Raw genomic sequence first — 24,094 nt, 5'->3', positions numbered from 1 at the left:
TTCACTTTAGTCATCTTAACTTCCTGGAGCTTTTGAATCCCCAAAAGAATACTTTTCAAAGTGAACTGTGTTCTGAAGGACTTGGCTGCTGCTTTTCTTTAAGTGTTAGAAATCACCCTCACTAGCAGTAGTGTTTCTGGTGAGCTACAGATTGACAGAGAAGAAACATTCTCCTCTCCACCCCCATAGGTATCCACACATACTGGAAGATTAGAGGAAGTCCCTGGTTCAGTCAGCCATAGATCCCAAATCTTACTGATGCATGGTGGCTAGGGCAGGGGCCGGCTAACTCAGTACTGTTCTTGGCCGCTGGGTCCCTCATGGGATATGCAGCTGCCAGTGGCACTGATGAATCTGAAGAGGCTCAGAACCTGGTCTACCATTGTCATTTGTGAAAAATTTATACCAACAACCTAGGATTCCATTTAAGAAAGTGTTTATACCACTTGGTTCATGAACCAGCTCAACATTAGCAAAGTCACACCCCTACCTAGGGAGAGAAAGTGGAGTTAGTAGCCCAATACCTCAAACAATGTTGCTGCCTCCAGCTTCCCAGAGTTCCAGAAAAAATTTCATTTCTCTAGTAAGACATGTTTGTAGTTGTATTCTTCATATGGGCCTTAGTTTGGCTAATCTTAATTGAGGGCCAAATTCTGAATCAGATTCTTCAAGTAGATAGTCATTCCCCTTCTATAGATGAGGCAGCCACGGCTCTTGGAAACAGTGTCACTCAGTGGTGTGGGAAAGCAAGTCGTTTTAATATAAACCATGTTGAAATGTCATAAAGGTCCAATGCCTATCTCAGTCTTTGGCTGTAGTGATTGGTCCAATTTAATGTATTTTTAAAATCTCATTGTAAAATATATATTTTTTCAGATAACCTCTTTGTGACCAACCAGAATGGATACTATTGTCACTCTCAGACAAGTTTGGAGAGAGCCCAGATCGAACTCAGTGGTAGAATCCGTAATGGTAGTGTCTACAGCGCACACAGCACCAACTCCTTGAATAACCCCCAGCCCTTCTTGCAGCCCTCACCCATGTCCTCTAACCCAAGTATTTCCGGAAGTGACGTCATGAGACCTGACTATGTCCCTTCACATCGGCATAGTGCCCTCATCCCCCCATCTTACCGCCCAACCCCAGATTATGAGACTGTGATGAAGCAGCTTAACAGAGGAATGATGCACACAGAGAGGCAGAGTCATTCGCTGAGAAATCTCAACATTGGCAATTCATATGCCTATAGCAGGCCCGATGCCCTGGTCTATAGCCAGCCGGAAATTCGGGAGCATGCACATTTTACCTCTCCCCAGTCAGCCCACTATCCATTCAATTTGAATTACAGTTTCCATAGTCAGTCCCCTTACCCCTACCCTGCAGAGAGGCGGCCTGTGGTGGGAGCAGTTAGCGTACCTGAGCTGACCAATGTGCAGCTCCACGCCCAGGATTATCCAGCTCCAAACATTATGAAGACGCAAGTGTACCGCCCACCACCACCTTACCCATACCCAAGACCTGCCAACAGCACCCCAGACCTGTCTCGCCACCTCTACATAAGCAGTAGCAACCCAGATCTTATCACCAGGCGAGTCCATCATTCGGTCCAGACGTTCCAAGAGGACAGCTTGCCAGTGGCTCATTCTCTCCAGGAGGTCAGTGAACCTCTCACTGCGGCCCGGCATGCTCAGTTACAAAAGAGGAACAGCATTGAGATAGCCGGGCTGACTCACAGCTTTGAAGGCATGCGGCTGAAAGAGAGGACCATGTCGGCATCAGCAGCAGATATGGCACCGCGGGCCATCTCAGCTGGCTCCCAGCCCAGTGTTTTCATTGAAAGAACAAAGCAAGAAGAGACTGAAGAGCAGGAAAGCCTGAGATATGGTCATAAAAAATCCCTTTCAGATGCTACCATGCTGATACACAGCAGCGAAGAAGAGGAAGATTTGGAAGAGGAAAGCAGAACAGGTGCAACTTTCTCTTCGCATGCCCAGCAGCCCCGGCAAGCTGCCCTGGGCAGTTACTCCCAAGAACTGCAGCCGAGCTACTCCTGTGGTTCTGTTGCTCCAGTTGTCGGTCCTCTGCATATTCTCGAGCCCAAGTTTCATGTGACAGAGCCAGAGAAGAGGATAAGGGACGTCAGCCCTAGTCCCATGATAAGTGAAGCCCAGCGGCCCAGAAGAGATGGGCTGCTGACGCTCTCTATGTCTGAGTCTGACCTCACAATGTCAGGAAGATACCGAGGGAGGAGAGATTCTCTGAAGAAGAGGCCTGTGTCAGATCTTCTGTCTGGAAAGAAGGACATTGTCGAAGGACTTCCACCACTAGGGGTAAGCCATTCCAGGTGCCTCTTGCCGTGTGTGCCTCTGCCCGCTTTTGTTTTCCCAACATCTTCTGCAGTATTTCTCTTATCTCCTTGACTTTCCATCACTTCAGATGTTTTTTCACCTTTTTCCCCCTTTTTCTTTGAACTTTTTCATCCCTCCCCCATATCTTACTCTATTTTTTCCTATTTTGAAAATGTTGAGTTTATCAATGGAAATGATGGAAATCAATTAGGATCCGAGTGGTGTTGCTAGAGGTAATAAATCAGATGAAGTGAAAAGATAAGTGTCCCAGTCTCTGTGAGCTGGAATGGGAAGGAAGAATGAAATGTCTTTGCAATGCAGTGTGAAGGGAAAGGGAATGAAGATTTCATGATGTTGGCTAAGATTGCTGAGCCAGCTCCCAGTTAAAAACACTCCAGGGGACACAGCTACCAGGGCCACCTTGGTTCAGTCTGCTCAAGGCTGTCTGCTGAAAGCACTGAGGGGTGTTTATGACAACAGCTTGAATGGCTGTATGACTACAGCTTGAATGGCTGAGCCAAGATGGCAGAGGATGCACAGTGATTCTGGAGTTTCTAGCTACAGTCGGAAAGGTGACACTTTGTCAAGTTCAAGTCTGTTTGAAAGGAAGGGTAAGTAAACTGAGGATCCAAGGAAAGCCCCCTGTATAAATGGCAGCACTTTAATATTTAGTATAGTAAATAACTGAATTGAGCACCTCTTACCTATTTGAAACAAAACATAAAGGAGCCTAAGATAATCTATTTCTGTGCCATTCTCCAAGCACTAGGCTTGTGCTGAGCCCTGAGTCCAGCACTTCATGTGCTCCCCACGGCTACTTTACAAGGCAATTGTGCCTGATACAGATAAGGAAATTCATGCTGAGCTATGAAGTGATTGCCCAAGGTTGCACAACTAGTGAGTGGCCATACTGGGATTTTAAACCCCTACTTACCTATGTAGCTTATTCTCTTATCTTCCACACTGGTCTGCATTGATGTATACTGTATATAACATTTTATTAAATCCTAATTATTGGCTAAGCCTTGCTATTCCCTGAAACCCTTTAAGATCAAAACCTTTGGTCAGTTATTAGTGGTTTTGTCTTATAAATGTGTCTCCTCCAGGTGACCTTGCCACATTGCTCAGACTTCCCAGTTCTCAGTGCCCACCCCACACTCCCCAGACCCTGTGGTCCAGCCCAGCTAAAGTGACTAACGTGTTCTGTCTCCCACTTAACCCCAGTGTCCTGGCAGCTGGGACTCTCCTTCCCTTTCTCTTGTAGGCAGCATTCCTGGACTTGAGGGCTCATCTCAACGTGCATCTAGTATGTTAGTTCTACCTGAGAGTTCACTCTTATTCACCTGCTTGAACATAAAGGCAGATCTGCTGAGCTGGGGATGTGGGCTGATCAGTGTTTCAGGGTGGGGACAGTGTTTGTATCTGTCTTCACCTGAGTCCCTGAACCAGTTGGACAGGACCCTCTGATGGTTAAATTCTCCTCACTATATCAAGAACTGTCTGTCATTTTTTAGATGTGACCTGAGTCTTTCCCTTAAATGTTTGTTTTGAATATAGCTCAGTGTTCAAGTCTGTTTTGCCCCTATATGTTCTAAATGGGGCCTGGTCAGGTTCAGCTAAATCTCAAGACTGATCAGTTTGATTCTCAGAAAATATGAATGTCTTTCTCATTGACCCTTAAGAGCTACAATAGTTTTACTGTTTGGCCCCTCTTTTTTTCTTTTCTTCTTTTTTTTGCATAAGGGATTCTCTTAAGTCAAAGAATATCTATGGCAGCTATAGTCAAGAAGAAACGTTTTAACCTAAGAGTTTAAAAATACGTGGGTCTGTATCTAGACCCTACCATGTGTCGGTTCTCTGCTCCTTAGGCAGGTGTCAGAACCTTGGCTTTCACTTCTGTAATACGAGGATGGTCATCCCTGCTCTGCCTGCTTCATGGGATTGTGCTCAGGCCAAGTAAGGCTAGGCATGGAAAAATGCTTTCTAAATTGTATGATGCTAAATAATTGATTTTAATTAAAGATTGTTTTGACTCTGCTTCCCTCATACAAAGAGACAGCTATGTGACATTGAGCAAACGATTTAATCTCTCTGTTACTCAGTTTTCTGTAAAATGGGGTGACCCTGGGCAGTTGTTGGAATAAAGTGAGGTCCTGGCACATAGAATGTACTTGGTAAATATTAACTCACAAATATGAGGTTGCATCATCCATTTAACTTACCAACTTCCCAATAATTGAAGCATCTACCCCCTACTAAACCCTTCATAGGAATATGGGGTTGCCATTATCTTGCTTTTTTTACAATAAACAAATGGACTAAAGTGAATTAAGGTTATAGAGATTTAAATTTAAAAACATGAAGACAAGCCAGAACATTTTAGAATTCTCCACCCATCTCTGCCTCCAAGGACTTGATTATTATCTTAAAAGGCAAAATGGTTTGAGTGCGTATAGATTTTCTTTATGTTGCGTGCTTTAGTCTTGTGCAGTGGTTCTCATGTAAGAAACCACTGTACAGGGTATATATATATATATATATTTTTTTTTTAATAATGGAAAGAAAAAAAAAGAAATTAACACAACATTTAGAAATCATACCGTTCTACATATGCACTCAGTAATTCTTAACATCATCACATAGATGCATGATCATTGTTTCTTAGTACATTTGCATCGGTTTAGAGGAACTAGCAACACAACAGAAAAAGATATAAAATGTTAATATAAAGAAAAGAAATAAAAGTAGTAATAATAGTAAAAAACAACAACAACAAACAAACCAACAAGCAAACAAAAACAAAAAAAACCCTATAGCTCAGATGCAGCTTCATTCAGTGTTTTAACATGATTACTTTACAATTAGGTATTATTGTGCTGTCCATTTTTGATTTTTTGTATCTAGTCCTGTTGCACAGTCTGTATCCCTTCAGCTTCAATTACCCATTGTCTTACCCTGTTTCTAACTCCTGCTGAACTCTGTTACCAGTGACATATTCCAAGTTTGTTCTCGAATGTCCGTTCACATCAGTGGGACCATACAGTATTTGTCCTTTAGTTTTTGGCTGGATTCACTCAGCATAATATTCTCTAGGTCCATCCATGTTATTACATGGTTCATAAGTTTATCTTGTCTTAAAGCTGCATAATATTCCATCGTATGTATATACCACAGTTTGTTTAGCCACTCTTCTGTTGATGGAGATTTTGGCTGTTTCCATCTCTTTGCAATTGTAAATAACGCTGCTATAAACATTGGTGTGCAAATGTCCGTTTGTGTCTTTGCCCTTAAGTCCTTTGAGTAGATACCTAGCAATGGTATTGCTGGGTCGTATGGCAATTCTATATTCAGCTTTTTGAGGAACCGCCAAACTGCCTTCCACAGTGGTTGCACCCTTTGACATTCCCACCAACAGTGGATAAGTGTGCCTCTTTCTCCGCATCCTCTCCAGCACTTGTCATTTTCTGTTTTGTTGATAATGGCCATTCTGGTGGGTGTGAGATGATATCTCATTGTGGTTTTGATTTGCATTTCTCTAATGGCCAGGGACATTGAGCATCTCTTCATGTGCCTCTTGGCCATCCGTATTTCTTCTTCTGGTAGGTGTCTGTTCAAGTCTTTTTCCCATTTTGTAATTGGGTTGGCTGTCTTTTTGTTGTTGAGTTGAACAATCTCTTTATAAATTCTGGATACTAGACCTTTATCTGATATGTCGTTTCCAAATATTGTCTCCCATTGTTTAGGCTGTCTTTCTACTTTCTTGATGAAGTTCTTTGATGCACAAAAGTGTTTAATTTTGAGGAGCTCCCATTTATTTATTTCTTTCTTCAGTGCTCTTGCTTTAGGTTTAAGGTCCATAAAACCGCCTCCAGTTGTAAGATTCATAAGATATCTCCCTACATTTTCCTCTAACTGTTTTATGGTCTTAGACCTAATGTTTAGATCTTTGATCCATTTTGAGTTAATTTTTGTATAAGGTGTGAGATACGGGTCTTCTTTCATTCTTTTACTTATGGATATCCAGTTCTCTAGGCACCATTTATTGAAGAGACTGTTCTGTCCCAGGTGAGTTGGCTTGACTGCCTTATCAAAGATCAAATGTCCATAGATGAGAGGGTCTATATCTGAGCACTCTATTCGATTCCATTGGTCGATATATCTATCTTTATGCCAATACCATGCTGTTTTGACCACTGTGGCTTCATAATATGCCTTAAAGTCCGGCATCACAAGACCTCCAGCTTCGTTTTTTTTCCTCAAGATGTTTTTAGCAATTCGGGGCAACCTGCCCTTCCAGATAAATTTGCTTATTGGTTTTTCTAATTCTGAAAAATAAGTTGTTGGGATTTTGATTGGTATTGCATTGAATCTGTAGATGAGTTTAGGTAGGATTGACATCTTAATTATATTTAGTCTTCCAATTCATGAACACGGTATGCCCTTCCATCTATTTAGGTCTTCTGTGATTTCTTTTAGCAGTTTTTTGTAGTTTTCTTTATATAGGTTTTTTGTCTCTGGTTAAATTTATTCCTAGGTATTTTATTCTTTTAGTTGCGATTGTAAATGGGATTCGTTTCTTGATTTCCGCCTCAGCTTGTTCATTACTAGTGTATAGAAAAGCTACCGATTTTTGAATGTTGATCTTGTAGCCTGCTACTTTGCTGTACTCATTTATTAGCTCTAGTAATTTTGTTGTGGATTTTTCTGGGTTTTCTACGTATAGGATCATATCGTCTGCAAACAGTGATAGTTTTACTTCTTCCTTTCCAATTTTGATGCCTTGTATTTCTTTTTCTTGCCTAATTGCTCTGGCTAGAACTTCCAACACAATGTTGAATAATAGTGGTGATAGTGGACATCCTTGTCTTGTTCCTGATCTTAGGGGGAAAGTTTTCAATTTTTCCCCATTGAGGATGATATTAGCTGTGGGTTTTTCATATATTCCCTCTATCATTTTAAGGAAGTTCCCTTGTATTCCTATCTTTTGAAGTGTTTTCAGCAGGAAAGGATGTTGAATCTTGTCAAATGCCTTCTCTGCATCAATTGAGATGATCATGTGATTTTTCTGCTTTGATTTGTTGATATGGTGTATTACATTAATTGATTTTCTTATGTTGAACCATCCTTGCATACCTGGGATGAATCCTACTTGGTCATGATGTATAATTCTTTTAATGTGTTGTTGGATACGATTTGCTAGAATTTTATTGAGGATTTTTGCATCTGTATTCATTAGAGAGATTGGTCTGTAGTTTTCTTTTTTGTAATATCTTTGCCTGGTTTTGGTATGAGGGTGATGTTGGCTTCACAGAATGAATTAGGTAGTTTTCCCTCCACTTCGATTATGTTGAAGAGTTTGAGGAGAGTAGGTACTAATTCTTTCTGGAATGTTTGATAGAATTCACATGTGAAGCCGTCTGGTCCTGGACTTTTCTTTTTAGGGAGCTTTTGAATAACTAATTCAATCTCTTTACTTGTGATTGGTTTGTTGAGGTCATCTATTTCTTCTTGAGTCAAAGTTGGTTGTTCATGTCTTTCCAGGAACCTGTCCATTTCTTCTAAATTGTTGTATTTATTAGCGTAAAGTTGTTCATAGTATCCTGTTATTACCTCCTTTATTTCTGTGAGGTCAGTAGTTATGTCTCCTTTTCCATTTCTGATCTTATTTATTTGCATCCTCTCTCTTCTTCTTTTTGTCAATCTTGCTAAGGGCCCATCAATCTTGTTGATTTTCTCATAGAACCAACTTCTGGTCTTATTGATTTTCTCTATTGTTTTCATGTTTTCAATTTCATTTATTTCTGCTCTAATCTTTGTTATTTCTTTCCTTTGCTTGCTTTGGGATTAGTTTGCTGTTCTTTCTCCAGTTCTTCCAAGTGGACAGTTAATTCCTGCATTTTTGCCTTTTCTTCTTTTCTGATAAAGGCATTTAGGGCATTGTAGGTATTCATTGTTTTTTCCATCTTTTCTACTTTATCTTTCACTTCCATAAGTTCTGTGATTTGTTTTTTCAGTTTTTCTATTTCTTCTTTATGTTCAGCCCATGTCTTCTTCATGTCCTCCCTCAATTTATCGATTTCGTTTTTGAAGAGGTTTTCCATTTCTGTTCGTATATTCAGCATTAGTTGTTTCAGCTCCCGTATCTCATTTGAACGATTGGTTTCTTCGTTGACTGGGCCATATGTTCAATTTTCTGAGCGTGATCCGTTATCTTCTGCTGGCATCTGGGCATTTAGTCAGATTTCCCTGGGTGTTCGACCCCACAGGTTGAAAGATTTTTCTGTGCAATCTCTGGGTTCTGTTTTTCTTATCCTGCCCAGTAGGTGGCACTCATGGCACACGTTTGTCCACGGGTTCCACCAGTGAAAGTTGCTGTGGGTCCTTTAACTCTGGAAAACTCTTGCCGTAGGGGAGGTTCGGCAGCCGAAGTGTCTTGGAAGAATGCCAGCCGGCCTGGGGTTCCGAATGCGGGGAGGGTCGCCGGCCGCCGCAGCACAGGAGAGCGTCCGGCCGAATTAGCTAGTCGGCCCGGGGCGCCAAGCGTGGGGGGAGGGCGCCATCTGTCGCAGCCCGGGAGAGTGCACTGTTCCTAGCCGGACGGGAGAGTCACGTGTTTGGAAGGGATCCCCCGGTCACTGTTCTCCGCAGTCTGGGGATTTCCGACCCAACTATCTCAGTTGGTCTGGGGGGCCTCGCGTGGTGGGGGCACCAGCCGCCGCGGCCTAAGGGGACCGCCTGTCCAATTCTACCAGCTGGCCTGGGAAGGTGGAAGGGAGGGACTCCGGTCGCTTGCCGTCCCACCCAGGAAAGCCCGTGCCCCTTGGTGATCTCACCAGAGCTGGTTCTCCCAGATAGTCAGCCGTTCCAAGATGGGGTACGCCGTCCCTTTGATCTCCCTCGTGGCCCCGGGAGCTGCTCTGTATTATCTCCACTCCCTCCACTCTGGAGGAGGAAAGGTGAGGGCGGCAAGGCTGTGGAGGCTGGCGGCGGAGGCGGGGGAAGAGGGCACCGTGGTGATTGGAGAGCCGCAGGAGCAGGAGGGGAAAGAGGGGGGAGAAGGAGGGCAGGCGGGTCGGCTGCTGCGGGGCGTGGGCGCCGCGCGGTGGGCCGGCGGAGAAAGAGGGGGGAGAAGGAGGGTGGGCGGGTCGGCTGCTGCGGGGCGTGGGCTCCACGCGGCGGGCCGGCGGAGAAAGCCAGGGTATATATTTTAAACTATGTACCATAAATCTAAGGCTGACTTAAGGAATAACCGAGGCTGGTTTTGCCTCTGTGCAACTTTTATCAAATACTGGCTTTAGAACTGACTGACACTATAACCAATCTACTTCATCCAGGGGCATTTCAAGTCATTTTCAGACTGTGATTTGCTGGAGCTGGCTTGTACTGGCTGATAAGAGCCAGCTATTAAATTCTCAGGAATTTTGCCACCCAGTCGACATCACATCGACAGCTTGAGATTGGCCATGGTGGGAGTATTTATATCATGGAAATCAGCCAACACTACCAATCAGAATTTTCCCCCCAGAGAACCCATTATTAAGCATCACCAGCACACCACAGTTTACAATACACATTAGAATTGTGAAATTTCTACCTAAACAGGAACTTTTCGTCTGTGTGTTTCTTTCTGTCTGTCTGTCTTTCCTGAAGTCCTTCAATCAGGCTGGACTGTTATCCCAACCTAGGACCCCACTCATTCCTAGTCTAGACCTAGCATATGGGTGCTCATGTTCAAATGTGAATTAGAGAATTAAAAATCCAACTGGCTTTTTGCGTTAAGTGTCAATCATAGTCTATACATAGAGTAGCAATCTTAAAGCACTTATTCCCTCACCTAATGTCTTTGCCCTTTGTTCCTGCTTCATTATCTTGATGCTGAGACTTCTTGGTCCCTTCTGGACTGATAGAGCAATTGTTTGTGGGACAGAATGGAAAGAAACATTTCTTTCAAATTGGGATATTCTCATTACATTTCTTATGGCTTTCACTGAGATCAAACTATCTAAGAAGACAGCATTCTTATGCTTATTTGCCTTAGAGAGGAAAATCATTAGATATGGTAATTTTAGGAAGCACCTGTTTTCAAGAGACAGCAGTCTGTTGACATTCTCTCTTTTTTTAATGTTTAACTTTTTTATTGTAAAGTATAACATATATACAAAGCAAAGAAATAAAAAAACAATAGTTTTCAAAGCACTCTTCAACAAGTAGTTACAGGACAAATCCCGGAGTTTGTTATGGGCTATCATACGATCCTCTCATATTTTTCCTTCTAACTGCTCCAGAATATAGGAGGCTAGAGGGTGTAAATATTTTTTTTTGTCGTCACAATAAACTTTTTCCTTCTTTTTTGTGAAAAATAACATATATACAATAAAGCTATAAATTTCAAAGCACAGCATCACAATTAGTTGTAGAACATATTTCAGAGTTTGACATTGGTTACAACTCCACAACTTTAAGTTTTTACTTCCAGCTGCTCTAAAATACTGGAGACTAAAAGAGATATCAATTTAATGATTCAGCATTCATATTCATTTGTTAAATCCTATCTTCTCTGTATAATTCAACCATCACCTTTGATCTTTCCATCCTTCTCTTTAGGGGTGTTTGAGCTATGGCTATTCTAAATTTTTCGTATTAGAAGGGTCTGTCACTAATATGGGGTAGGGAGATGGAACTGTCTGATGTTCTGGAGAGTCTGGGCTAGGTTTCAGGACTTATCTAGACCAGGGACCCATCTGGAGGTTGTAGGTTTCTGTTTAGTTACTCTAGTGCATGGAATCTTACATATTGCTTGTGGAATCTTACATATTGCTCTAGGTGTTCTTTAGGATTGGCTGAAATGGTCCTGGTTGGGGGTTGGCAGGTTATGATAGGTAGCAAGGTCTACCTGAAGCTTGCGTAAGAGCAACCTCCAGAGTAGTCTCTCGACTGTATTTGAACTCTCTCTGCCACTGATACTTTATTAATTACACTTCTTTTCCCCCTTGCTGACATTCTCTTTTATACCCTCTCCTCCTGGTGTAACGATGGAGATTTCAGCCCTGTTTTATTTTCCTGGGTCTCAGAAATGTTGAGATCCAATCCAAGTTATACTCATCCAAAAGCAGAATATTGGATAGACTAATAGAAGGCATACCACATAAAGCATTTAAATTTTTCAGAATGATTTAAACAATTAAGCTTATATATATTTTAAAATTAGAAAGGCATATTACCGTTAGGTGACTGCATTAAAAACCCTTTTTGTGGACTGCAGCTCATTTTCTATGTAATTTTGTGTGTGTGTGAATAAACATATATACAAAAAAAAACCAATAAATTTCGGAGCACAGTGCAGCAATTACTTGTAGAACAGATTTCAGAGTTTGGTATGGGTTACAGTTTCACAATTTTAGGTTTTTGCTTCTAGCTACTCCAAGACATTGGAGACTAAAAGAAATATCAATATAACAATTCAGCAATTATACTCATTTGTTAAACCCTACCTTCTCTGTATAACTTCACCGTTTCCTTTGATCTTCATCACAATTTTGGGGTTATTTGGACTATGCCCATTCTAACATTTTTATGTTGGAATGGACTGATGATAATATGGCATGGGGGTTGAAACTAGTTAATGTTCTGGAGAGGCTAGTGCTTCTGATTTTCGGGACTTATCTGGCCTAGGAACCTATCTGGAGGTTGTAAGTTTCTGAAAAGTAATTCAGTGCATAGAACCTTTGTAGAATCCAGATAAAGCCCTAGGTGTTCTTTTAGGGTTGGCAGGAATGGTTTTGGTTGGGATTTGGCAAACCAATGGCAGGTAACAATGTCTAGCTGAAGCTTGCTTAAAAGTAGCTCTCGACTCTATTTGAACTCTCTCAGCCACTGAAACCTTATTTGTTACACTTCTTTTCCCCCTTTTGGTCAGGATGGCATTTTGATCCCTTGGTGTCAGGGCCAGACTCATCCTGGGAGTCATCTCCCACGTTGCTAGGGCAACTTTCACCCCTGGATGTCATGTCCCAGGTAGGGGGGAGGGTAATGATTTTACTTGCAGATTTGGGCTTAGAGAGAGAGAAGCCACATCTGAGCAACAAAAGAGGTCCTCTGCAAGTAACTCTTAGGCATAACTATAGGTAGGCTAAGCTTCTACACTACATAAATAAGCTTCACAAGAGCAAGCCTCAAGATCAAGCACCTGGCCTATTGACTTGGGTGTCCCTAATGTTTGACACAGTATCAGGGGTTTCCCCAGTGATAAAGTTTTATAGTTCCATATTTTTTCTCTCATCCCTCAAGGGACTTTGCCAATATTTTTTGATTATCTGCTTAACATACTCTGGGATGTATCTGGGCATTACATTAAGCTACACAGGATTACAGGTCCTCGTTCCCATTCTGGGTTCCATGTCTTTGGGCTGTTTAAATGATCTATATAGACAGGTTGAGTGGGATTATGTGCTCAGAAAATTTGGGTTTTGGACAAAATAAACCTTTCTTCCTTTGATCTTATAGAGTAGGTGAAGTTCTAAGACTTTACAAGGTCTTCCTTACCCCTGTATTCTGAATTATCTTAATTCCGACCTGATCAGCTTCGTTCTTATCTCTAATTGAAGTCTGATCTCTTTTTTCAATTTCTTTAACAGTTGCTGTGTGTGGCAATGCTGACCTTCAGAAGTGCAGAGCTCCCACTCTGAGTCTTAGGTGTCACACAGGTACCAAAAGTTCCAGGGAAATACCCAGGTTATGCATATATAGCACAGCCTCTCAAAATCTAGAAATAACATTTACAGCTCCAGACTAAAAGTGACTGCTATAAGAGGTTACAATCTAGGCTCCAATTTTCCTATGAGTATTTTCTAAAAGAGACCATACAATAATTGTTCTTTTGTTTATGGCTTATTTTGCATCACAAAATGTCCCACAGGTTCATTCACCTTGTTGCATGTCTCATAACTTCATTCCTTTCTGTAGCAGCACAATATTCAATCATATGTTTACAACACCATTCACCATTTTACTTCTCAGTCAGTGTATACTTTAGCCACCTTCATCCATTGAACATCATATATAATGTCCAAAGTCAGCAACAGTCCACCAGTACTCTCAATTTGACACAATTTCATTGCCCCTACGAGAAAAATAAGTGATAAACACACCCTCACCAAATAGAATATCCAAACCTCCCCTTAATTCTTGCCCCTCCCACCTGTATAATGTTTTGAAATTTGCTTCTGAAACGTGGGAGTTCTGTGAAGGAATGCTGTCAGCCTGGAGCCTCATCTTTCATTGCAACAGATTGTGTTTCATTCCAACCAATTGTGTTTCAAAACCTTGTCTCTGGAACACTCATCAGGCCTTTGGCCTTGAAAGAATGTCCTCCTCCTAATGTTTGTTAAATAGATGAATGTATAAAGGTGTGTGGTTTTGGCAAACAAGAACACTTCATCACTTTGTCTTCCTGTCTTCAGTCATTGACGTTTCCTTTCAGAGGGGTTGTATTTGCTTATATTTCATATATACATATAAATTTTTTTAACAGGGGATGAAAAAGAGTCGAGTAGATGCAAGAAAAATTGGTCCTCTTAAATTGGCTGCCCTCAATGGACTCTCTCTCTCTCGACTGCCTTTGCCTGATGAAGGAAAAGAAGTGCCTATGAGAGCAACTAATGATGAAAGGGTAAGTATGAGACACTGGGCATCAGTGCCTTCTCTGGGACTATCAATAAAATACAAAAATGCTTTATGAGATTTTTAGTGAATTTTCTAACACATTCAATAATTGTAAATGAATATTAAGGAATTTTATAATCTAGGCCTCAAAGTTATAGATTATCAAAATAGATAATCTCAGGCTAGAATGTTGATTGATTTTCTTTTTCTGAATGCTGTCCTTTACCTTCTTACAACCATTTATGACAGTCTTTGCTGTTTTGTCTTAAAGTTTGGAGAAATCTACAGATGCATATGAATATACATAGCAGAAATTGTCTGCTTTTATGATATGGAAAGCTTACCCCAAAGTAAAAACAAAGTTGGTAGTTTTTTCCAAAACAACCTGTTGATTGAGATGTTTTCTAAGAGGTCTTATTATATTGAAATCATGCATGTGTGAATAGTGCTAAGAAAAAGTGAATTTCTTTACAACTAGATCCTGGAGGTAGTTTCCAATATTTACTTACTATTTTCTCTCTTCTGTGTATCATAAATTGAAGCATTTATTCACAGAGATTGGAATTGGTTATCCTATTCTAGAATTTACTGTTCTCGAAGAGAATTTCATGTTTCCTAGGGGTCACAAGATTGAGCAGAGATTTAGAGAAAATGAATTCAACAAATTGCTGTAAGCTAATTTTCAGGTTTAAACAACATTTTGCATTATATTTCTCACCAATAAGATTATTTATCTTGTTCTCTTACTGTTATGGCTTGTTAAAATTTCCACTTTTGTCTTTGATTTCACCTAGAATTTTCAACATTGGACTAATGCTATAGTTGAAAACAAGATTTCAAATGTATAGTCAAAAGGCAGCTGTAACGTGGTGACTGTTCTCATTATCCCATATATTCTATTTTTTCAGTGTAAAATTCTAGAGCAGCGATTAGAACAGGGGATGGTATTCACAGAATATGAAAGAATTCTTAAAAAACGCCTAGTTGATGGGGAGTGTTCGACTGCACGGCTCCCTGAGAATGCAGAAAGAAATCGATTCCAGGATGTGCTTCCCTACGATGATGCCAGGGTGGAGTTGGTCCCAACTAAAGAAAACAATACTGGTTATATCAATGCGTCACATATTAAGGTGAGAGGAACGTTTAGAGTAATGAATAGCATATGTGGTTTTGAGTTCAGTTATAAGAATGGTAAGAATTGTATTCATGTCCGTGTTCTAAAAAAATCCAGGTGTAAACCATTGTGTCAAACCCTCTATTAAAAACTGTAAAACCCTCACACCAGTGCTAGATAAAAAGTGTTTAGAGACAGGGCCAAAGCTGCACTGCTGTCTCACCTGGTAATCTGCTCTGCCTCTACGTCATCACGGGACTCAGGGAGCACTTATTTGCCTGGGTTTAGAACTTTGTCCTAAATCTAAAGACTCTCTTCTAGCTCGTAAATCCTCTCACTGAGCAGAGCTGGATTGCTACTTCTCCTAATCATTTGCATTTTTATATGACAAGAATGTTTGGATTTTCAGTGGTGTTCACAAAAAGTTTTATTTACAAAGGTGTCATCTGCTCTCTTTGCACACACTACCTGTATTCATTTGTTTGTTTGTTTGTTTTGTATTTTATTTTACAAAGGTGTTTCTTTCACAGAACTTTGTCAGATAAAAAACTAGAGGTGAACAATGGCTTACATTTTAAAAATAAGCACAAAGGTGTTCCTGGTTCCATAAGAACAATACAAGTAAAAGCAAATTATACATTTTGCTGGTGAATTCATATAATGTGCTATTTCCCTATTCCTTTGACACATCCTCCTCTGTCTTTGCTGTTTTAACTACTGACCATGGGAGTGGAATGGACTTGGGGTTTAGAAGATCACAATTTGGCTATTGGTATAATAATTGTGTTACTTGCCCTTTTGATCCACTTCCATGACTTCTAATTAAGAGTCCAAGTTTAAGATTTAAACTTAAGCCTGTAGGGATCAGAATTAGCTTTTTTTTTTCCCAAGGCATAACAAGGAAACTGAATGGAGGCTGGTATAGATGGTGGCTAGGATCCTGAAGCAAACAGGTCACCGATTAAACAACACAGGATGAAACTAAACTGTTCCAGTCCTTGCAGGGACTAGTAGCCATCTTGTTCAGAGGCACAGATGCCCTTGGAATTGGATTTCAGAAACAGTTTCAACTTTTAAATCTGTAAAACCCTTTGGCAATGTGCCAGGTTGCTTTAAAAGAAAAATCTGTTACACTTCAAAAACCTTGCAAGTAGCAAACTCATCTCCTCAAAGATTCTTTTAAAAATTAATGAAATAAAAACAAAAGTGGCTGGCCGCGGTGGCTCAGCGGGCAAAGTGCTTGCCTGCCATGCCGGAGGACCTCGGTTCGATTCCCGGCCCCAGCCCATGTAAAAAACAAACAAATAAACAAAATACAATAAAACAAGAAAATGTTTAAAGATGTTTCCCTTTCTTCCTCCCTTCCTTCCTTCTCTCTGTCTTTCCTTCCCTTCCTCCCTCTCTCTTTAAAAAAAAAAAAAAAAACAAAAGTTAACAAAATGACTGATTTATGTTGGTTATTATGGGCTGAATAGGGAGCTGTCAATAGCCAGATCTTAGAAAAAAAACAAGACGGTCAGTTCCTTTAGTTCTCTGAATGGCCCAAATGTAACGTTAAAAAAAAAAATTAAAAAAATAAAAAGGCTGAAGAGTCAAGCCAGAGAGACAAAACACACCTCCATTCACAGCAAAGGGCAGAACTGGTTAAGTTGGGGATTCCCAGAGTGTGGGACTAGAACAGAGTCAGGCATTAAGTGATGCTGAATCACATAGGAAGGAATTTCTTCTCCATCTGCCTGATCCAACTTCAAGGAAAGTCTCATTTGGGGCCTAGCATGCTTCAATTTCTACACTTAACACATCTCCATAATAGAGGGATTGGGGCTCAGGGTTACTTACCCCTTATGGGGCAAAACTGGCTCAGAATTTAATTGCATTGCCCACCCACCCCCTCCCTTCCCTGTCTGATACTTATTTTAGTGTTGTCTTCCATTTATAACAAGTTATACTAATTTTCCTTTATGGGGAGTGATACAAAATTATTTTTTACAAACATAATTTTAAGTCAGCTAAACATAGGTAGCTATACAATGTAAACGTTGTGATGGTTGTTTTGGAATAAAGTTTGAGATACAAAGGATGAAGCAGAGATTGTCTCAGCTTTTCAGTATCTAAACAGGCAGTATCTAAATTCCTCTGTGGATATGACGTCAGGAGCCAAACTGCTGGACAAGGTTTCCAAATTTTACCTAGTCGAAAACAAATAACTCTTACCTATGTTAGTGAAATTTCAGGATAGCCCCAGGAGGGGTCCTGTCATGGCCAGGTTTGAAGGTATTTTGGAAGTGGGGGAACATGCCAGAAATACGTGTTCTTTTTATTTCCCCTAAACAAGTGTAATGAATGTCCAGGTGCTGATGCTAATTTAGATTCTGACCACATAATAAGTTCTAAATTCTGCTTCTTTAATTGTAGCACTGGTAGCTACTTTGCAGAATATTACATACTAAACCACAGGCAGCCTGACAACAAATATCGGAGGAAAGGGAATTTTAAAACAAGCTAATTAATCGTTGCTCATTCAGAACCTGAGCAAAGATGAACCCCCCAGACTTCCCAGGGGAACAGTTTGTAGGCTAACAGTTTTGTTTGAGATGACAATTCACTTCTGATGTTTTGCTGACAGTTTAGAATAGAGATACATGCCCTGTGATGAACAGCATTAACAAAACGGATAAAACAAAAAGTGACAGTTATTAAAATGCCTGAATTTTCCTGGCAAAGATGAAACATTTTGAGAAGGATAGAACCACTAGCCTTCTGCCCACTGCCTGGCATCAACCCATACCCCTAAAACCAATCCAAAATGTGTGAAAGAAATAGATTGTCTGTACCCACATTTGAAGAGTTCATCAAGGCTTTGCAGCTGGAAGTTTAAAAAATCCCACTTTCTGAAAATATCTAAGCATCAAGGGCAGAGTCTAAGATATGCCCCTTCACTGGGGCAGAAAGCTTGTAGATGGCGGAGGCCACCACAGAGGAACTTGTGCCCTCTGCCATGTCCAAAACTGCACCAAGGGTTCTTTAAATTTTGCAGGACTGCAGACATGTTCATGCCACTTGAAACAACCATGTAGAATATGCCCAAGGAGATGAATGAGATTCCGAAGTACGGTGACACATCAATGGCTCCACATTCTTTACAAATCTTTTTCAGCTGCTGCGACTTGCTTTGCTTTTGCTCCTCTGTGCCATTTCTCTCGTGTTCTGTGGTCTTGGTGATATTGCTGGGCTCCTGGTGGCCACAGCAGTGCCCATGGGTGACTGGGGGGGGGGGGGGCAAGGCAATACCCAGGAGCCAGGTGGCATGAGGCCCGCCCTGCCCAGCAGCGCCACCAACCCCGCCATGGTGTGGCTGCGCAGCCTTCCATAGACAGCTGAGGGCCTGGAGTCATTTTTAAACATTGTGTTTTTTGAAGAAGTAGCCCTGTCTCTTTCCTGGAGACAGAATAATGCCTTTTAACTGGGGTAATGTTCTAACTGTTAAAATGGAAAAAGTGAGATTCACAACAGCTCAGGAGTAAAGCCAACTGCTCTTTCTTCTTCATTCTGCTTTTTGTTCATGCTGGTTAGAGATTTAATTCTTCAATTTTGGAAGGAGAAACTTCCTTCTAGTGAATGGATGGGTGAGTATCTATGATCAGGTGGTGTTTTTCTTCTTCCTCACATTTTGTTTAGTTTGCAGAGATTCTGTTAAGAGAATAACTTGTCCCTTGAGGCTTCCTGAAGATATGGCGCTCTGCGCGCGAATGCCAGTGCTCCCTGATGGCCTTTGGAAATCTGTGCTCTTACTGCTCTAGTTTTAATGTGGATGTTGTTTATTTTAAAAACAGAACTTTCTCTGGAATAACTCATTCGGTTTCTCATGACTAGATGGCTAAGCATTAAAGAACATTGTGGTTCTGTGATGAGTTTCTGAGTCTTCAGAGACGACCTGAAGAGTAGTGGAAAACGTATGAGCTTCAGAACTGGATAAATCTGGGTCTGACTTCTGGATCCACCCCTTGTCAGCTGTGGGGCCTCAGTTTACTTTCCTCTAAATAGAGAAATGGTGGCACCTACTACCTTTTTTTTTTTTTTTTTTTTTTTTGCTACCTAACTTTAAGGCTCCCCAGCAGGCCCTCCCTCCCCAGGTTTCATTTGCTGTTGTCACCCTCACGGAGTTCATGCAGGGTGGTGACTCGGGGTCTGGCAGCCTTAAATGGGAGTGGGTATTAACAGTACCTAGTGGGCATTCGGAAACCGGTTCCTGTCATTAACGGTAATTACTGTTACTATTAGACACTTCAAGGTCATTATGTCTTAAATGGAAAACCTAGTATTATCATAGAGGGTGATCTTTTTAAAAAAATATTTTTTTTTAGAAATCTTCACATACATATGGTCTTTACATAGTGTACAATCAGTGACTCACAATATCATCACATAGTTGCGTATTCATCACCATGATCATTTTTTCCAACGTTTGCATAACTTCAGAAAAAGAAATAAAAAGAAAAAAGAAAAAACTCACACATCCCATAGCTTTTATCCCTCCCTCTCATCGACCACTTCTATTTCAATCTACCCAATTTTTTTTTACCCTTTATCCCCCTTGTTTTTTATTTTTTATCCTTATTTTGTTGCTCATCTGTCCATTCCCTCTATAAAAGAAGCACCAGATACAAGGTTTTCACAATTAAAAATGGTCACATTGTAAAAGCTGCATCGTTACACAATCATCTTCAAGAATCGAGGCTAGTTTCAGGTACTTCCCTCCAGCCACTCCAATACACCAGAGACTAAAAAGGGGATATCTATATAATGCATAAAAATAACCTCCAGGGTAACCTCTTGACTCTGTTTAAAATCTCTCAGCTACTGAAGCTTTATTTTGTCTCATTTCCATAGAGGGTTATCTTTTTTTTTTTTCTTTTTTTGGTGTTGATTTTATTTTTAATCACTTTAGGTTTGTACCTTAATATTTGTTTTCGAAATATTTTTCATAGAGAAGTTTTAATTTTTATGTGATCAAATCTAACACTTTATGTTGTCTTGTTGTCTTTTTTTTAAGCTCCTTACTTTTCCAACATATTTTATTCTCTCCCTTTCCATAGAGGGTTATCTTAATTCAGAGATGAGAATATCTTAACTAGGAAGTACCCTCCCGCCCCAACAGAAATCTGCGATTTAACTTAGGTTTTGACGTAATTGCTAAAAATTTTCCCAAAGTGTGTAACTAGTATTTCATGAGGGGAAATTGCATTTGAAATTTGGGGTACATCAATGATACTACTTTTAAAGGAAAAAGAACCATAGCAGCAGCAATCACAATTATTTATTATTTGTTGTGTGCAAGGCAGCCTATTCATTAATTCACTTAATTCTCTCCCCTACCCTAGAGGTATAGATAATCTTTTTATTTTACGGATGAGAACTGAGATTCAGAGAGGTTTAGCAAATTGCCTAAGGTCACATAAGGAGTATGTGAATTCATAGTACCTAAGTTTATAAAGATGTCAGAAAAAGATCAAGGTGTAAGCCAAATAACTTAGTTCATGTTTTTAGTGCACCATGGATGAATATATATAATTCGTTTTTCCTTTTCGTATTTCAGGTCTCTGTCAGTGGGATCGAGTGGGATTATATTGCCACACAGGGACCATTGCAGAATACATGTCAGGATTTCTGGCAGATGGTATGGGAACAGGGAATTGCAATTATAGCAATGGTGACAGCAGAAGAGGTGAGTACTCATTTCTCCTGATTGGTTTTCTCAGCCACAGAAGAAGAGTTAATATTAATCATATGGAGTCCTGACCTTGAGAGAAAGAGGCAGGGTAGGATTGCATTTCTAGATCTCAGACAGGCTGTTGGTGAAGAGGGTGACCTTTGCTGGATCTTGTGCTGTTTTTAAACTAACCTGTCTTTAAAAGGAGGGTGGAAGAGAGAAGAGCTTCAGGTATTGGCCACGACTTGGCTCCAGGCACAACACCGTCACTTACGGAAGGTTTAAGATCACAACCCGGTTCCGCACCGATTCTGGCTGCTATGCCACCACAGGCTTGAAAATGAAGCACCTTCTTACAGGTCAGGAGAGGACAGTCTGGCATCTCCAGTACACAGATTGGCCTGAGCATGGCTGTCCAGAAGACCTCAAGGGATTTCTCTGTAAGTGTCTTAGTTCCTAGGACATCCTTCTGTGGAGCTGTTAAATCTACATCAGAGAGGAAGACCTACATTTCTAAAATGTTTCCTTTATGTTGCATCATATACACTTTGGGGTTGTTATTTTGTAGATGAGAAAATGGCAGCTCAGGCATAGTCAGTGATTTACCCAAGGTCACACTGTATAGTTAGTGGTTGGGATTGGCTAATTAGCACCAGGGCTCTTTATCTGGAGTCCTTTCAATCAGCAGAAATAATCTGAAAATTGAGTTGTCAATTTGAAATGCCTAAATCCCTGAGCATTTTCTATTCCATTGATTTTTCACAGCATACCTTGAAGAGATCCAGTCTGTTCGACGTCATACTAATAGCACAAGTGAACCAAAAAGCCCCAACCCTCCATTATTAGTCCATTGCAGTGCTGGAGTAGGAAGGACTGGCGTTGTTATCTTATCAGAGATCATGATTGCCTGTCTGGAACACAACGAGGTTATTATCATCTCCATGTTATGCCTAAACTTTTCTGGTGGGGAGAGAGGTGGAATGGGAATAAGGCCAGGGAGGAAGGGAATGTAGTGGCCTAATAATTCTTTGGACCAAATTTCCCTGGACTGTGGAAGCTTCCGCATGTTATTAAATGTTCCCTAGCAGAAGACTCTGTCTTCTTGGAGATCCACAGTACCTATTAGCATCTTAACGATCTGAAGAAGTTGTACAATAAACCAAGCTATTTAATTTAGATTTACCCAGTATATTTCAAATTTGATTGCAGAACTCTTTTTCCAGGAACCTCAGTTAACATTTCATGGATAATAATGCTGATCAGAGCTCTATGTGGGAAAGGTTGAGCTAGATACCAAGAGCACTGACCACAATGTATTTTTGTTGAATCTTGGTATTTGGTAATTTACATTTAATAAGACGAAGTAAGCTGCACCCAAGGGATATTGAAGAAATAACCCACATGGATGTTCTACCATAGTTAAAGATGTCAAAACTGGTCTATCATTGTTTTTTAAATGGAGAGCGTCCATTTCCCAACTGGACTTCTGCTAGGAGAGCTGCTTTCCCTGGTCTCTGTCTTGACCCCAGGGACTGCACTGCTTTCATTGCTTTTTCTCTGAATCTAGGTGCTGGATATCCCACGAGTACTGGACATGCTGAGGCAACAGAGAATGATGATGGTGCAGACCCTCTGCCAGTACACATTTGTATACAGAGTTCTCATGCAGTTCCTGAGAAGCTCAAGGCTCATATAAGCTCCCACAGTTTTCTATGGGGACCCAATCTTGCAAAGCGTTTACATCTAAACAGTGCTTGCCTAACTCATACTTTCTCCTAAACACTTGATGCACACAGAATGATCCATCGGGATGTCAGTGGTGCAGTGTGAGTGGCAGTGCACTGATGGAAATATGCAAAGTAAAGCCTGAAGAATTCCAGGGAATTTTTAACCTGAAATGGTGCTGAAGAAGAGGGACTTGATTTTGAGGGGCATTGCTCTACCCCAGTCTGTCAGATTTGCAGCACTTGCACACATTTTGGAGGTTGTATTTTCTAGACAATTCTCTATCTTACTGAAGCTATGCTGGACAGTTCTGGCAATCATTAAGGCAATGCAGAGACTTCTATCTTAAACTAGTTTTTGAAAATGGAATTCTATTTTATGATAAAAATGTTTAGGGTTTTTTTTTTTTTTAAGTGAGAAACTAAACTTTCCCTGGGGATGATCCACAGATATGAGTGGTTCCTGTATAACTTTGTACTTAAAACCAGGTTATTATCTTTTATCTTTAAAAACCTTGGGTACTTATGGTTTAATTACCAAACCCAAAACTATAAAGAGAATCTAAAGGTGTTATTTGAAACATAGAATTTTTATATTCAGAAAAGTTTTTATCCTAAAAATTCTATATATTTGTACCTTCTGTATTTTCCAAACATGAGCTCAACTCCTTAAGATACTGAAATGAGTCAGTTAATATAAGGAAAAGTTGGAAACGAAGACACATTATTTAAAATGTAAGAAAATAACCAGTCACTATTTTTTTCAGTATTACTCATAAATCTAAATATTGATTTTATTGAAGTGAAAAGGTTGCACTTTTTTGTTAAAAACAATAAATTTGAGTTTTTGTATGTGTGTTGCTTTATAAATGAAACAATAACAGTTGGCCGTAAGTGTTTTGGGAGAGGTAAGGATAAAGGGTGAAGAGTATGTAGGATACATGAAGAGCTTGTAGGATGGTGAGGGCAAGAGGAAGTATGGTGTGATGGGAAGTGAGGGCGCCTTTGTCTTTACGAAAACACAGTATTATCTTACTCAGAGACACTGGGATGGCAAGTGGTGGCTTGGGAGTATGGTGGCCATTCCCCCCTCCTCTAGCTATCCCCAAGGAATTCAGGCCCTGTCACTCTCAGTGCCAGGGATTTAACTCTACAGAGGAGTTCTTTCACCTGAACCTCAGTTCCTTTTTTTTAAAATCACAAATAAAATCAGGTTTATATTCTCATTGAAAGAAACCTTATTTTCTTCTGGTTGAAAGAATAGTTAGTAGTTTCACCTTTTCTCCCAAGCCACAGCCCAAACTTGTATAGCCACCAGAGATTGCTGTGGTATTCAAGAGATACTAGAATTTTAGTTCCATAATCCCTAACTTCATCACTCAGGTCAATTTTACCTCCTTATATCATACCCTGCCAGCCCATTTAGGCACTTCCTGGTAGGTAGAACCAGGTTGAATTAAAGGGAGAGAGAGTCACCTTTGGTCCAAGCTAAGATGGCTGAGTCACAGTTGAAGTCAAGTAGGAAAAGACTAATTGG

At 40.5% G+C, this 24,094-nt stretch overlaps 1 protein-coding gene across 4 annotated transcripts in view; it reads left to right on the top strand.

Annotated features, from left to right (window-relative positions):
* PTPN21 (protein tyrosine phosphatase non-receptor type 21) overlaps positions 1-23,409 on the top strand; it is a 139,362-nt gene extending 115,953 nt beyond the window's left edge. For all 4 annotated transcript variants that reach the window (XM_077123262.1, XM_077123264.1, XM_077123263.1 and 1 more), the window contains 7 exons: positions 877-2,330; positions 13,879-14,016; positions 14,918-15,139; positions 20,720-20,848; positions 21,039-21,273; positions 21,599-21,759; positions 22,401-23,409. In XM_077123262.1, the coding sequence (XP_076979377.1) occupies positions 877-2,330; positions 13,879-14,016; positions 14,918-15,139; positions 20,720-20,848; positions 21,039-21,273; positions 21,599-21,759; positions 22,401-22,529 (2,468 nt within the window). In that variant the 3' untranslated portion in view covers positions 22,530-23,409. The remainder of the gene's footprint in view (positions 1-876; positions 2,331-13,878; positions 14,017-14,917; positions 15,140-20,719; positions 20,849-21,038; positions 21,274-21,598; positions 21,760-22,400) is intronic.
* Positions 23,410-24,094: the final 685 nt, after the last annotated feature.

Source organism: Tamandua tetradactyla, chromosome 12, assembly GCF_023851605.1.
Source record: "Tamandua tetradactyla isolate mTamTet1 chromosome 12, mTamTet1.pri, whole genome shotgun sequence".
In the NCBI taxonomy this organism is placed as follows: domain Eukaryota; kingdom Metazoa; phylum Chordata; class Mammalia; order Pilosa; family Myrmecophagidae; genus Tamandua; species Tamandua tetradactyla.
Note: the sequence above shows the minus strand (reverse complement) of the source record. Positions and strands in the feature narration are given on the sequence as shown.